Source organism: Sminthopsis crassicaudata, chromosome 1 (assembly GCF_048593235.1).
Source record: "Sminthopsis crassicaudata isolate SCR6 chromosome 1, ASM4859323v1, whole genome shotgun sequence".
In the NCBI taxonomy this organism is placed as follows: Eukaryota; Metazoa; Chordata; class Mammalia; order Dasyuromorphia; family Dasyuridae; genus Sminthopsis; species Sminthopsis crassicaudata.
Genome location: NC_133617.1, coordinates 390,254,176 through 390,269,367, shown reverse-complemented (window position 1 = coordinate 390,269,367; position 15,192 = coordinate 390,254,176). Strand labels below are relative to the sequence as shown.

General features: G+C 37.8%; 2 protein-coding genes across 14 annotated transcripts in view; one reads left to right on the top strand and one right to left on the bottom strand.

The window, feature by feature from the left end:
* Positions 1 to 27: 27 nt before the first annotated feature.
* On the top strand, positions 28 to 10,827 carry GNPTG (N-acetylglucosamine-1-phosphate transferase subunit gamma). The gene is made up of 11 exons (XM_074279673.1): positions 28 to 151; positions 253 to 304; positions 1,825 to 1,892; positions 5,937 to 5,991; positions 6,075 to 6,158; positions 6,995 to 7,088; positions 7,908 to 8,022; positions 8,190 to 8,272; positions 8,435 to 8,566; positions 9,883 to 9,964; positions 10,126 to 10,827. Exons 1-11 carry the CDS (start codon positions 73 to 75, stop codon positions 10,266 to 10,268), a joined length of 987 nt encoding a protein of 328 aa, XP_074135774.1. The 5' UTR covers positions 28 to 72; the 3' UTR covers positions 10,269 to 10,827.
* The window catches only part of UNKL (unk like zinc finger), a 129,384-nt gene continuing 124,958 nt past the window's right edge, over positions 10,767 to 15,192 (bottom strand). For 12 of the 13 annotated variants that reach the window (XM_074279659.1, XM_074279661.1, XM_074279662.1 and 9 more), the window contains one exon: positions 10,767 to 15,102. In XM_074279659.1, the coding sequence (XP_074135760.1) occupies positions 14,947 to 15,102 (156 nt within the window). In that variant the 3' untranslated portion in view covers positions 10,767 to 14,946. The remainder of the gene's footprint in view (positions 15,103 to 15,192) is intronic. The other variant, XM_074279660.1, reaches the window with a different exon arrangement.

Sequence of the window (15,192 nt, the reverse complement as noted above, 5' to 3'; positions counted from 1 at the left end):
ACCGCGGTCTCACGTGATCGACTCCTATGTCCACGTGACGATTGTTTTTTATTAGTGCTGGGGCCGAGGACTATGGAGCGGAGGCCGGGACGCGGGCCGGGCCCGGGGCCCGTGTTGTTGCTGCCGCTGCTGCTGTGGTTGGGGCCGCGCAGTAAGTAACATTCGCACCCCGGGGCCCCGAACTCTTCGGGGCCTCGCGGCCTCTTGCGACCCCCCGGGGATCCCGCCTCACTTTATTTCCTTCATCCCCAGCCCTCGCCAGCGCAGGAAAAATGAAGATCGTGGAGGAGCCGAACACCTTCGGGTAAGGGGCGCGCGTGTTCTCCGCGCTGGGCCGGAGCCGCTCTCAGAGCCGCAGGGAGAAAGCTTTGTCATTTCTGGCAGCTCGGAGATGGAAACCGCCGCGTTCCCGGGGGCCGAGCCCTTTCCGACGGGCCAAGGGTCACCCGGTTCTGTTAGTTGATTCCAAAAACTTAGAACGTTTCCATGCATGGGATGAAGAGTCTTTAAGGGCTCCCTTCCACTGGTTCTTGTACATACAGTAAAGGTTCCTTTAAAGAAACGGTCCCGAAGCTGCTTCCTTAGTGATTCTCAGTGCCAAGTCACGTATAAAACAGAGAAGTGCGCAGAGAGTGCAGCTGTGCGGTTACTCCGCTGACACTGCGAGCTTCCAGAGGAAAGGTGCCCGATAGAGGGTTAGGTTTCCCGTCTCTGTAGATGACTTTGTACTTATTGAGTCCTGCAGTGCCATAGGGCTTCTCGGGAAAACTCCAAGCCCCTTCGCGGACATTGTTTTTAAGCAGTCTGTGGGGAGGGGACATTGCCCATGTACAGGTGGGCCCAGAGTTTAATAGTAGTAGATAATTTGAATCATCTTTTTAGGACCAAGGAATAAGATTTTTGCTTTGTGAATTATGTAATAGTATCTTAGAAGCAACAAAATATCAGGGAACCTAGAGAATTGAGAGAGTAGCCCGCAAATGTAATTACTTTGCAGTATATTGCCAACAAGACTTCTGTGTAAAAAGTTATGGACGTACATTGTTGAAAGGTGCATTATTGAAAGGTGGTTACATTGTATTGAAAGGACCCAAAGAAGGGTTTTGAGTATATTGGGTAGATCATCTCTTGAACTCAACAAACATCAATGTTTTATTTGTATTGTGCTGGGCAATGGGAGATTTATCAAAAAACACGTGCAAGAATCCTCGATGAGAAGCCTTGGATGGATTGTGACTTAATCTCTGTACTTTTTGGAGGGAGCATCCAATTAAGGCTGTTTATGGAACGGTTTCATTAACTGCTCACTAGAGCAAAGCGAGTTGCTATCACAATTATTTTTTGTGGGCATGTGTATTTCAAGCAACAAATGATCCCTTCTCCATTGCTCAACTTCCTCTATAGGATGAGTCATAGTAGATGGTTCACTTCTGGCTCCCAAACACCTTACTACTATCTGTCTACCATGGTGGACTTGTAAGACTAGATGTTCTATGACATTTAAGCCTCTGTTAACACTATCATCCTTATTTGGCTTTATTTTACTCATCTGTTACATCTCTGCCCCAGTAAACGTTTGGTAAATGTGTGTGGTCCATACAACAAGGACGAGGGGGGTCTCTGAAGAGGGAGAATTGACTGCAGGAAAACTGTACTTAAGAAAAGCTTTCCTAGAAGAAATGAAACTTCAATGAGGCTGTGAACTACAAGCAAGATTTGAAGAACTGGGAGGTGATAGCAGATTCTAAGGGGGGGGGGGGAAATTATCAAATCCTGGAGCAGAAGTTTTCTTTGCTTGCTGACCAGCTTTATTTTCCCTAACAGATTGAATAACCCCTTCTTACCGCAGACCAATCGATTACAGGCCAAGAGAGACCCATCAGCAGCGTCAGGTGAGTTATGGCTTCCCTCCCAAAAACTTCCCTTTCCACTTGGAGAAACCCAGAAAAGGCCAAAGTAAAAAGTAAATACACAGCTTCTTTTCAGTTCAGACTAGCTGTGAGCTTTCCTCCATCCAGCTAAATATGACTGGGCCTGGGATGTTGATCCAAGAGGCCTAATGATAGCCTGGCATCAATCTTTAGTTATGGTTGGATAGGTAAGGGTAATTAGAGGATGTAGGCAAAGGAGGCATTTCAACTGAAGTGTGGGACATCTAGACTTTGTGTGTTGGAAGCCATCTCTTTCTCATCTTTTTGACTTTAGAAAGATGTCCTGTAGCTGATATGAGTTAGTGTGTAAGAATTATGTATATTGTTAAATTTTTGTTTGGCATGAATTTCATTTATATAAGACACCTTGAAAAAGTTGTTTGGATTTTTTTTTCTAATCAGTTTGTATTTTATAATGCATGTTTAGAATTTGGTATTTAAAGGAATCCCAAGGTGAATTCTTTGAAATAGGACGGCCATAAATGGACAAGCCCTATTACTTTGCAGTATATTGCCAATAAGACTTTTATGTAAAAAATGGTAGACACGTGTATTATTGAAAGAAGTATACATAATATTGTAAAGACTTCAGCGTAGATTTCTTGAATCCAACAAACACTAACACAGGACTTCTTTTTTAAAACAAGGAAGGTCATTTTCTCCCAGATTAAGAACCCCTGGTTATCAGAATTACTAACTCATATTATTTGAAATGGCCATGTCTTTTCTCCTCTCCAACATTTAGTTTCCTCTTCTGTAAAATGAGAAGGGTCAAACTGGATGACCTCCTATAGTAATGGTTCTTCTAGCTCCAAAAATATTTGCTCTTAGGAAACTCTTCTTTGGTCAATTGTAGCAAATTTAAACCTTAAGTTGATTTACCTTGCCTTTACCATCATCATCATCACCAAGCTTTTAATGACATATCCCGTATGTTGAAGTCACTGTACTAAGTTACAGAAATGTAACTCCTTAGCCTATCTGTCCTGAATTTGTGTCCATATAGCCTATGTATATTAAAAAGATAATAGTACTAGGTAGCATATGCTGAGTTAAATGTGTAGTATGAACAGTACTATAGACTTTTGACTTGAACACTGAAAAACAGGACTTATAAATGGGAGGGAACAGCATAAGCTAACGTACAAAGAGAAACACAGGGCACCTAGGCAAGGAGTCAGAAACTTATTAGCTGTGTGATCCTAGGTAAGTTACCTAATATTTGCCTCTATTTCCTCATACGTAAAATGGGGATAACAGTAGCACCCAACTCCCATTGTTAGGATCAAACAAGATAGTAATTATAAGGCACTTAATACAGTGTTATATAATAATGTGACTAGATGAATAGATGGAGGCTTCAGAGGACATCAAGCAGTCCAATCTTCCTAAAGCGGAGGGTTCTTAAAGGAGAGTAATGGAAAAAGGAATCTGGAGAGTGTCACTGAATATTTTAAACCTTAACCTATGGTACTAAGTTTAAGGACCACGCCTAAGTGTGAAGGGACATGTCAATTCTCCAAAAGCCTCCACAGCTGTGAATCATAACACCCCTGAAGGAACTGCAAATCAGCCTTTACTGACACAGATGTTGCTTGTGAATTGGTAATGAAATAAATTGGAGGCAGAGGGAAGAAGGAGAGAGGTTAGAGAATGCAACTGTCTCTGTCTCCTTGTATCCTTACCATTCTCTCACATGCCACTAGCAGGTGGCTCCTGTAACAAAGTAGGTGCTGATTTTTTGAGTAAGGAGAGACATATCAAAGCTGTATGTTCAGAATATTAAATCTGACAAGTTATGTAAGAAAGATGGAAGAGGTGGAGACCAGGCTATTGTAGTAAGTAGATGAGAATGAGACCTTGTACTAAAGTAGTAACAGAAGAGTAGAGGAATATGAGATGGAGGTAGAATTTATTTCCTTGGAAACTGATTGATTGGTTATGAAAGGATAAGATTGAGATTTCGAGCCTTGGCAACTGGATAAGAGATAGGAAATTTATAAGTGAGACAGGTTGAAGATGGGTGCATTTATAGTTTTTTTTTTTTTTTTTTTTTTTTAAATTGTTGCATTTAAGATGACAATGGTAAATCAGGTGGAAATGTCCAGGATGAAACATAGGGGAGATGTCAAGGTTGTAGTTTTGGGAGTCATCTTTATAGAAGTGTTGATAGGACTCCAAAGCAGAGGTAAGGACTAAACCCTAGAGAATGCCCATTTGGTTCAAGCTGACCAAAAATATAGAGAATAGTAGCTAACTAGTGTGGTGTTATGGAAGCCCAGGGAGGATAGCGTGTTAAACAGATGGTTTATTTATTTACCAGTTTTACATGTTGTAGAGAAAAGATATAAACTAAAGGGAGACCACTGAATTTGTCATCTAGGAGGTTTTTAGTGACTAGGTTTCTGTAGAGTGGTGATAGAAACCAGATTTTAGGGGATTGAATAAATGTAGACTAATTCTTTAAGAAGCTTCAGTTGGATAGAGCACCAGCCCTGAAGTCAGGAGGATCTGAGTTCAAATCTGGTCTCTTAACACTTAACACTCCCTAGCTGTTTGACCCTGGGCAAGTCAGTTAATACTAATTGCCTTGGGGAGGGGGAAAAAAAAAAAAAAACACAACAGAAGCAGCCGCTACTTGAAAGTGAAAAAAATAAATAAATGGGGCATTATCGCAAAAGATATTTTTAAGGATTGGGGAGACCTAAATAGTTTTGTAGGCATATAGGAAGAAGCTAGTGTTAAGACACTAAAGATGTAATGACTGTTGAAACATTGTAGTACTACAGAAGGTGAAATGAATTCATTATAAGAACAGAAAGATTTTAAGGCAGAGATTAAAACGGCTACAGAGAAGTATTGAGGTATAGAGAAGAGAAGTTTGTGGATATAAGTTTCAAAATCTAGCTCTTCCCCATAAAATAAGAAAAGTAACTGTTCAAGACAGAAAAAGACTGAGGTTTGAACTTGAGAGAGATAACATTTACAAGACAGGCTATAAAAAAATAAAAGATATAAAATGGACCAAGGAAAAACAGAAAAAGTAGGTGTTGTGAATAGATGATCATGCTACTCTGTGGTGACATATGAATAAAGAGTCTTGATTGCTATGAACTTAAGGAAAGCTAACTAATTTTTAGTGTTAGTCTGATCTATGTGTTATCAGACACATGGGAATCAAGAATTGAACTTGAAAGTATGAATTTCCCATTTAAGTTTATCCTTTGTATAAGAATTCCTTTTAATAACAAAAAATTTATGATACCACTGCATCCCACCCTGCCGTAGAAAATATACAACAAAAAAGTTAATATGAATTTAGAAACCCTCTTAAGTGAAATGAATTTCTATTTTATTAATCAAAATAGCATCACATGCATTTAAAAATCATATGTGAAATATGAAATGTGAAAAATACATATGTGAAATATTCATTCTACATCAGATAGCTGTTTGCTTATTCACTGAACTTTTATTATTTAGTGATAACTGTTATACATATGGATTTGTAAGCCTTTTGCAATAACTCCCTTGGTCCTTTAGGCTAGAGAACTATTTGCCTTTTAAGAGCCTCTTGAGGGAAAAGGTTTTCTCATTAATCATATCCCTTAGGACAAAGATTAGAATCTTGCTTCTAAGAAGATGATCGTTTGATTCTGTGGGAAAGTTCACCACTTTCTCACCTCTATCTCTTTTCCCAGAAGATAAACTATATCTAGGAGTAGAAATAAAAGTTAAAAATTACTCTTTCCAATTTCCAACTTCAGCCAGGGCTGAACGTCCCTGTGCCATAGGCCCAAACAATGTTTGGCTGCATGCTTGGACTTCTCTAGAGGTATGTGGAGTGAGCCTACCCTCTTGTGTACAAAAGAAACTTCCAGTCTGATAGTGGAAAATGAAAATGGTAGTTGAATGAAATAGACACTAATATTTTTTAGATATAAGTTTTTAATCAACACAGTGTCTTCAGGATTAATTAAAATCTCTTCCTTCCCCTCGTCTCAGGTCCTGCACATCTCTTCAGGCTTTCTGGCAAGTGCTTCAGTTTAGTGGAATCCATGTAAGTATAGGGAATGAGGTAAAGTTCAGAGCATTTTTAGACATGAATATATTATGATTCAAGACCCTTGTGTCTCCTTCCAGGTATAAGTATGAATTCTGTCCCTTCCACAATGTCACACAGCATGAACAGACATTCCGTTGGAACGCCTACAGTGGAATTTTGGGGTGAGCTCACTGCTCTCAGCCTCCTTCCCCCCGCACCCCCCCTTTGAAAGAACCTCTACTGTTCCCAAAAGTCAGTCAGTTCTTCTTCAGGGTAAATGGTATAGGTAAACCTACAGACTAGCTTCTGGAAGGAAAAAGCTGTTTGCTGTCCCCTCTCCCCATTCCAACCCATTTTGGAGATTAAAAAAAGGCTCTTTTCCTTTCTAGTTTTCAAATTGTAAGATGGGGGTAACTTTTGCAAATTTTCTGTTACATATATGCCCATTGTTATTGAGGGAAACCAATGAGGACTAGAAGGGATTTTAATCTGCCCAGCTAATTCTCTGGGCAGAATACTAGGACTGAGTCAGGAAGACCTGAATTCAAATCTGGCCTCACTATGCCTTACTATGGGACCCTGGCCAAGTTACTTAACTAATCCACTAGAAGGAAATGATAAACCACATCAGTATCTTTGCCAAGAAAACCCCATGGACAGGAGTCCACAGGGTAGTGAAGAGTTGGACAAGATTGAACAGCTATTAAAATAGCTAATCCCTTTACTTAAAGATAAGACAGTAAATTTTAAAAGAGAATTGATTTGCTCAAGGCTATAGTGTTCAACCATATTGTCTTTTTGTATGAGCCTAGTTATAAGTTCTTGAAATGTATTAAAAGACTTTTAAGCATTACCTTTTCTGGGTAAAATTTTAACACTGATTTTTGGGGATATCATTCATTAATACCTTATATTAGACATTCATTTTGGTGATTCAGTTTTTCATGGATTATGTGTATGTAATAACTGATGCAAGTAATTCTTGAGTAATAATGGGTTGCACTTATATTTTTCCCAGAATTTGGGATGAATGGGAAATTTTCAACAACACATTTACTGGCATGTGGATGAGAGATGGAGATTCCTGTGGGTCTAAGAACAGGCAGACAAAGGTACTTACTTTGATATCCAGAACAGTATATGCTAAATAAGGCAGAATTTGATGGGAGTCTTTGTCCTTCCCAGGTCCTTTTTTTCTTTTATTTTTTCCCCTAAGGGACAGTGTCCTAAAAGGACTTGAGTTCTTCTGCTTCTAGGATTTCATAGAGCAGCACCAATCACAGGCCAGGCATTGTACAGCTCTTCATATGGAGAAGTGTTCTGAAGGGAGAGAGACTCCCACTCTTCCCTTTTGTTAGTTTTAGTTCTTGCTAACTAAGTAAAACCAGTTAAGAATTTTGGAAAAAGCCCAGGGGTATACAACTGTCAATTATAGAAATAGCAGGAGAGATTTGGTTTACAATGTGTGTCCTTAACTAGCAAGAGATAAGTCCTTTGCTAGTAAGATTCTTGATACCAAGAACAAATACAGAAACACCCACTTTTTTTTTTTGAAATAATATATAAGTCATATGGATATTGTTATTTGGGGAAGAGTAGAAAATTGTCTTCACTATTAACTATCTTCTTCTGACTTGGTAAATTAAGCTGTAAATCTCAGAAGGACATCTCTGGCTAGCTCACAAATGCTAGGTAGAGGATATGGGTTTTATACTGAGTTAATAAACAAAGGAAGATGAGTCATCCTACAAATAAATGCACCAGTCATAGAATAGGTCTGATAGGGCTAAACATAAACTTCACTGGAATTTCTCTGGCTATTCAGTTATATTAGCTGCTGTCCCTGTATTTTCCCTTCTCTCCAAGCCAATAAATAGGGGCTTTGCTCTGGGGATAATATTTTCTTATTTTATATCCTTTATATTCTTTAGGTGGATCTTGCCTGTGGAAAAAGTCATAAATTGGCCCGAGTATCTGAACCAAGCACTTGTGTTTATTCTCTAACCTTTGAGACACCTCTGGTTTGCCACCCACATGCTTTGCTAGGTAACTGATGGTAGGGAGATGAGAAAGGGGATTGGGGCCTCCAGACTAGATCTCACAGCCTTGCTCTGAAATGAACTCTTGTAAAACTTTTGGTGATCACTAGCTCTTGTCCTCTGCATTGAGTAATTGCTGGGTACCACCAGTAAGCCTATTGCTTTTCCCCCCAGTGTATCCGACCTTACCAGAGAATTTACAGCAGAAGTGGGATAAAACAGAGCAGTCTCTAGCTGATGAACTAATTACCCTACAGGTAAGAGAGAAAACTTCAGCCACCAGGTTGTGTGCACAATTAGTGTCAAATTCTGGGGTGTTTCATATCAACTCCTGGGTTTATTAAATTTCTTTTATTATTTATTTGAAACACACTTACTCTGAGGATTATTCTTTGAACTGTGTCTTCTTCTAAACACAGGGATATGACAAACTGCTGAAAGAGGTGTTTGAAGAAGCAGGCTATTTAAAAGCCTCAACAGAAAAGGAGGCTGCACATTCAGAGGGACATGCCACAAGTCCTGAATTTGAAACCTTGGAGAAATGTAATAAGGTACATAGAGTAGTACAGAGATGGGTAAGGCAGCGTACAGAGCACTGGACCTGGAGTAAGGCTCTTCTTCCTACGTTCAGATTTGGCCACAGATAATCACTAGCTATGTGAACATATCTGAACTATGTGAACTTGTACAGGAGTTCAAGTCACTTCACCCTATTTGCCTCAATTTCCTTATCTGTAAAATGAGCTGGAGAAGAGAAGGGCAATTTTTTTGCCTTTTGGGCACGGGGTCACGAAGAGTTGGACACAGATAAAACCATTTGGGTTCTGAATTTTTTGCATAGATACTATTTGTAGATACTGGCTTTTGAAAATGTGAATCTGAAGAAAGATTGCAGGCAAATTTTACTCTCGGAGGTGATTTTATTGTCTAGAACAGTGATTTGGTCATCGGTGTCTTAGATCATAAATTTAGAGCTGAAAACCACGGTTCAGATTAATTAGTGACTGAGCTGGGATTAGAACACAGCTCTATCCATTCATCCAGTGAGACTAGTCCTCAAATACTTCATAGATAACCAAGAACATGGACTCAAAACCTTTCCAGCTGGAATACAACATGAGTATGGACTTGAGGGTTCCATCTGTGCCTCTTCTCAAAAACATCTGAGGAAGATTTCTGCTCTTATAAATGTGCATCCTTAATGGCTGGGGGGAGAAGACTGCAAGGCATCCTGGACTGGGAAGTACTAGTTTAAAGACCTTAATTATAGATTAGGAAAAGAGTGAATCCTACAACAAAATAACATTGTGATAGTTGTATTATGCAGCAAGTTAATACTTGAGAGAGAGCACTGGACTTGGAATTAGAAGTTTCAAATCCAATCTCAGACACCTACTAGCTGTGTGATTTTGTGCAAGTTACTTAACCCCTGTATGACTTTTGTCAGAATAAAATGGGGATAACAATAATAGCACTCCCAGGATTGTTATCAGGACCAATTTTGTAAAGTGCTTACACAAAGTGCTTATTAGTAAATGCTTCTTCCTTCCCCTTCCCCCCATTCTTCCAAGCTAGTTAAAATTTTGAGGTGAACACCAATCCCTAGTGATGGCAGGGTAAGGTGCTTAAGTCTGAAAACAGCCTTAATTAATCCCGAATATAAATGAAGACTTTTAAAGACTTGTTATCCCTCAAAGGTAATTGTTAGGAATCCTGTATTTTGAATTTTGGCCTTTTCAATTACTGTCAGGGAGACCTTGGGCACCTTAGTTTTCTAATCTTTTAAAATAAGGATGTTTTGAGAGTATGACCTGTAAGATCCTTTCTATATCTCAATCTATAATCTTAATGTAATGTTTCATTTTAGGAACATGAGGAACTTTCCAAGGAAATAAAAAGACTGAAAGATTTGCTAACTCAGAATCACATTGCATATACAAAGGACAGAGGTAAATTTGTGTGTGCTCTTTTTAAGCTTTCCATGTATAACAAATATTAATCACTTTAAATTCTCTGTGTTTTGTCCTCCTACCATCACTTCTGGGAGGTAATGGGGAAGAATAATCTGTAGAGAAGAATGAAATGTGCCTGCTATGTGGTGTCTTGACAGAAAGTACCAGTGCCGAACATTTGGATTATAAGAAAGCTGCAACCAGTTCCCCAGGTTGGAGTAGTACCACAGCTCTGGAGCGTCTTCGAGGAGACACTGGGCTTCCAAATGATCTCGTGACAATTCACAAGCAGAAGGCCTGAGCATTCTACATTGAGGCATACCTCTGTGTGGGAGGGAGCCCATAATACCTCTTAGCTTTAAGGTTGCTTTGGTGCTCCTGGGAGTCTGAACCCTCTCCCTACTAGACCTAGTTCTAGAAAACTATCTCCTCTCTTTCACAGACATCCTATTGTTCCATCTCAAGAAACTATGAGGTGAACGAAGAGGACCTGGGAGACCAAGTAAGCTCTCTTGCTCACAGATGATAGAAGGAAAAAAAAAAAGTCAAACAGTGAAACTCGGAAGAGAGCCACAGTCATAGGCTGAGGCTCTTTGGTGCTAATGAAAGCTTAAGGCAAAGAATAAAAACACTACAGGGAAAAGGAAGTATTTTGTAAAATAAAGTATGGAATACCCCATAAATGAATGAACGTATGAAGGATGGGAACTGGTTGCTGAACTAATTTTCAGTACCTTATCTGTGTAAGTAACCACTTCCTGAATCTGGTTGAGTTTTCTCAATGAGACATACGACAAAATAAAGATTCAAAATTTTAATTCCCATACTGATAATAAAAATAATTCCATGAATTCTGTAAACCATTGCATAAATGCTATAGTGTAAAAAAATTTAACAAGTGTTAACAATTTTAAACAATTCATTACAAGTAAATGATTATGCATTATAAATACTACCTTCTGGGTTAAGGAAATTCCATTCACAATAACATTCTCATCTAAACACTCAAACCATATTAGCGGCTTTCATAAATTAATACATATGAAAAGTCCATATTGAATTAAGGTCTTATGCTGACCACAGTTACACAAATATATTGTGACAATATTACTACCAATATTTAACACTAGATAGATGAAAAAAGACAATAGGCAACAAAAATGATGATGGAATAATTTGAACATATCTATAAACACACAGCTCAAGCTCCTTTTGAAACCAGCACTCCAACTGTGGAACAAGAGTTCTTTACTGTGAAACCCACCCTGAGACACTCTCATCTCCTCTGTTCCCTGGCTACTTCAATTCACAGAGAACACAGGGACCTGAATAGCATTCACTTCAAAAACTCTCAACTTGTTCTTTGCCACATGGTCTTTTTGTGAGTTGTTCTTCCCTATGAGCACTGGGGTGATTTGACTTTATAGAACTGGGAACAATGAGCAGACTATATTTAATATTGTAATTGTCTTGTATCTGTTAAACAGTTTCTCTTTAAGCAGGTTTACTCAGGCCAATGAAACCTGTTAACATTCCCTTTTGAGCATATTTCCACTAAATATAATAAATGTACTTTCCAGTATTAAAAATATCACTTTGGAAAAGACTGGAAATTGCTCTTGTGGAGGTCCCATTGTTTCTAAGGAACTGAAACACGAATATAGACTTATTAAAGTGGCACAGAGAAAGTTTTCTTTCTTTTTAAATGTAAATGGTTCATTCAGCACACCCAGGGAACTTGCCAGAATAATAGCATGTAACCAAGGACCAGGCTGCTTACTCTGGGAATTTCACTCAGGTACATTTCTTTGGTCTCTCCTTTTTCCTCCCAGTCTTTAAAAACTCAAATTTCAGTCTATGATGATCACTACAGAAACATAAGGACACACCTGCAACTCTTCTCACACTGAAAAACTATCAGTAATTATTCCTACAGAGTCAATACAGGTGTTTACTACCAAAAAATCCAGGCCCTATGCCAAATGTGCTTCTTAACATAGTGGGCCTTTGGGAAGAGCCCAGCCCCTATCTTCTCTTCACTGTGTGAAGAAGATACTATGGGAATGTTAGCCCTGGAGATAAGTCATCTCCTGAGAATTAGCCAAATTCAACAAAAAGAACTGACCCCATTAGCTTATGAAGATCTAAAGCTTAATTGTTCGAACTCATTCATAATTTGAGAAGTCAATTATAGACAATAAAACACTGTCCTGTTACTCCAAAAAGGCCAAATAAAAGGCCTAAAATGAGAAACAAGTGCATAAATATTAATAAAAATAAAGAATTTTAAACAGTGATAACAGTAGCACAAAAATATACTTAATATCTAAGTATTGAACTAAAAGCATTGAGGCATATGACCACTTTTTAATATAAACTGGAATCATCTCACTACAATTAAAAAAAAAAAAACACTAAAAAAAACTAAGTACATAGTTACCTTTGTTAGCACAATAGCTGCAGAATGTTGTGGTGCCACATTCTTCTATATTGAGATAATAAAACCATTGTCTAAAATCAGTTGTATGTTTTAAAACATTTTTAAAAATCAAAACATATACTACCTTACAATACATTCTAATTTGGTCACTGTTAAAAATTCTTACCTAGTCACTTCGCACTTTTAAAAAATGCTATTAATGTTTAATAAAAGTCTTTGGCAAAGCCCACACAAGTACAGAAGTCCATTTATATTCACAGCAAAGCTTGGTTATTCAAGTACCACTTCAACTCTCCTGGTCTAACCCTCTGTGTCTTCCAATCCCCAGTCTCCACTTGTGAATCAAAAAAAAAAAAAAAAAAAAAAAAAAAAAAACCTCTTACTATAAGCATTACCTAGATCTAACTGTCTGGAGGCAGCAACCTGCTTTGCTGGGAATAAAGTAAGTCTAGGTCAAGTGAAGCCGTTTTTCTCAAATGTTTAATATAAGGGAAAATGTCCAAATCCAGACCTGGAACTATCAAAGTTAATCCTCATCAGATAATGTTCTAAAGTTCTGTTCAAACCTTAATGTACAAAGGCTTCTTTGTTCCCCAATCTGTACCCTCAGCTTAGTGACATGGAGTTTGATTTATTTCTTCTCCCTGGCTTATAATTGACTTTACTGTAACTCTCTGTGCTGAAAAGATTTTGTAATGAGGGAGAAAAAGGCCAGCTTCAATCATGTCTCCTCTGTCACTGAGGTCCCTCTGTTCTATCCATCACTTAAGCATCCAGGGGCCTACTGACCAAAAATGTGCTGAGTCTGGTCCCTGGTAAACTAGTATGTTCTTTGGGCCATCCTCCTGTCCAGACCCTCAGCTCTTGTAACTGTTCCAATTCACACAGCCATATGCCAAAGTCAAAAGAGTGTGGTCAGCTTGGATTTGTTCATTTTCAAAACTTTTTTTTTTAAGAGATTAAGTTAAACTTTGCTGGTCACATGAATGAACTTATGTTGAGAACAATAATTGAACATACAAATTAGGTAACACAGTAGAAGGTCTTTTCTATGTCAGCTGTACCTGTGTCACATTTATTTTTGTAGAATAAAACCACCATTGTTAACATTTTCCTATACCAAAAGCTAACTCTATGAAAGTAACAAAATACAGTGTTAACATACAGTAAATGATTTTCTCCTGAATTGCATACTCCCAACGGTCAGTGTTAAATATGAATGACTATCAACATCTCTAAAAAATTACAAAGCACCATTGCCTGATTAAAGATCTAGGTAAATTTGATACCAGAACATAGTTGTGTAGTTTAATTTAATTTAAAAAATTCTAGTGTCACATCCCTTACAAGATATTATATTGAGTTTCATTACAGAAAGGTAAGGATTTTTGTTAGTATCAAATTGTCTTGCACATTTTTAAGGGATAAAAGAACAAAACAAAAATGTAAGCTGTTTCCTTCAATTCTTTTGCAAGGCATATAGGCACTTGGAAAAAGTGGCCATGGATCATATAAATGCATGATAGATCTCTCTTAAAATCATTTCATTAGGATTACAAAACTCCAATTGGAATATGTGCAAATGCACATGTTTAGGAAAATTAGTTCCTTTCATAAAATTAAAAACCTATCTAAATGCTTAAGTATATGTGCCTTTCAATAATCACTCTCTTTGCTTATAAATACTATCTGTTTGCACTTAATTTGAAAACTGTAAAAATCCTAGGCAAGTTTTTCACTACTAGATAAATGTTCATTTAATAAGTACTAATTTCAGAATATGAAATCTAACAATATATTTACCATACTATGATTTAACAATAATAAACTGATATGAAATATTTTAAGTTCACAGTACACATATAAAGCTTCATATTATCGTATATTAAAAAAACATGAAACCTAGAAAGCAGCTTAAAGCAATTTAAAACAACATCATAACCTCTAACTAAACCCCCTTGTTAACAAAGTGCTTTCACAAGAATCAAACTTCTTCTAGTAACCTAGTAAACAGTAGTGTTAGACTGATTCCAAAATACTGGCATGATTTATAATACACACACCAACAGGTCATGAATTAGAATGCTCCATGGAATATTTTTAAATGAGGTTGCCTATTCATGTAACAGAGAGATACTTTCACTCCCTACCAAACAACATTCAGAAGACACCTTGACTATGCTTAGCTCAGAGGGAGAACCTGAATGGATTGAGCAGACAAATTGATTCTGTGTGTGTGTATTTTTTAAGAGTTTTGAGGATCAAAGTAGCCATGAAACATTTGGACATGGTTGGTAAAAAGAAGTCAATATGTAAAGGCAGTCAAATAATAGTCATTTAAAAAAAAAAAAAAAAAAAACTACCATTATCTATCTCCTTGGAGGTCCAGATTGTGATCAGTCTGTCACTAACAAATGAACTACTACATCTGTCTTTATATAAAATACTAGGAACATAAAATAGTGTCCTTAATTAGTTACCATGATATAGCAGATGTCATTTCACACAGAGCTACAGCCTTGAGTACCAGGGCCGGGAGTCACCATTTGATCGGCTGGGCCTTGCAGTAAGGACATTCAGGCTGGCTAGACACACAGTGCTCACACAGGACATAATGCTGACAGGGCTGCAGGACGATACTACGATCATGTTCATGGCACACGACACATTTTTTTGAATGAAGTTGGAAGATCACCTGTAGTAACGAGAATTGATTTCCCAGAAGAGATTTCAGAATGTAGTATATTCCTTATCAATCTAAGTACTAATCTCAGAATCCAATGCA

Bases quoted from the DNA above. Each gene is read 5' to 3' on its own strand.
- GNPTG (XM_074279673.1), top strand. From the start codon at position 73: ATGGAGCGGAGGCCGGGACGCGGGCCGGGCCCGGGGCCCGTGTTGTTG. The intron at 8,023-8,189 runs GTAACTGATGGT...TTTTCCCCCCAG, and splicing joins CCACCCACATGCTTTGCTAG to TGTATCCGACCTTACCAGAG. The intron at 8,567-9,882 runs GTACATAGAGTA...GTTTCATTTTAG, and splicing joins CCTTGGAGAAATGTAATAAG to GAACATGAGGAACTTTCCAA.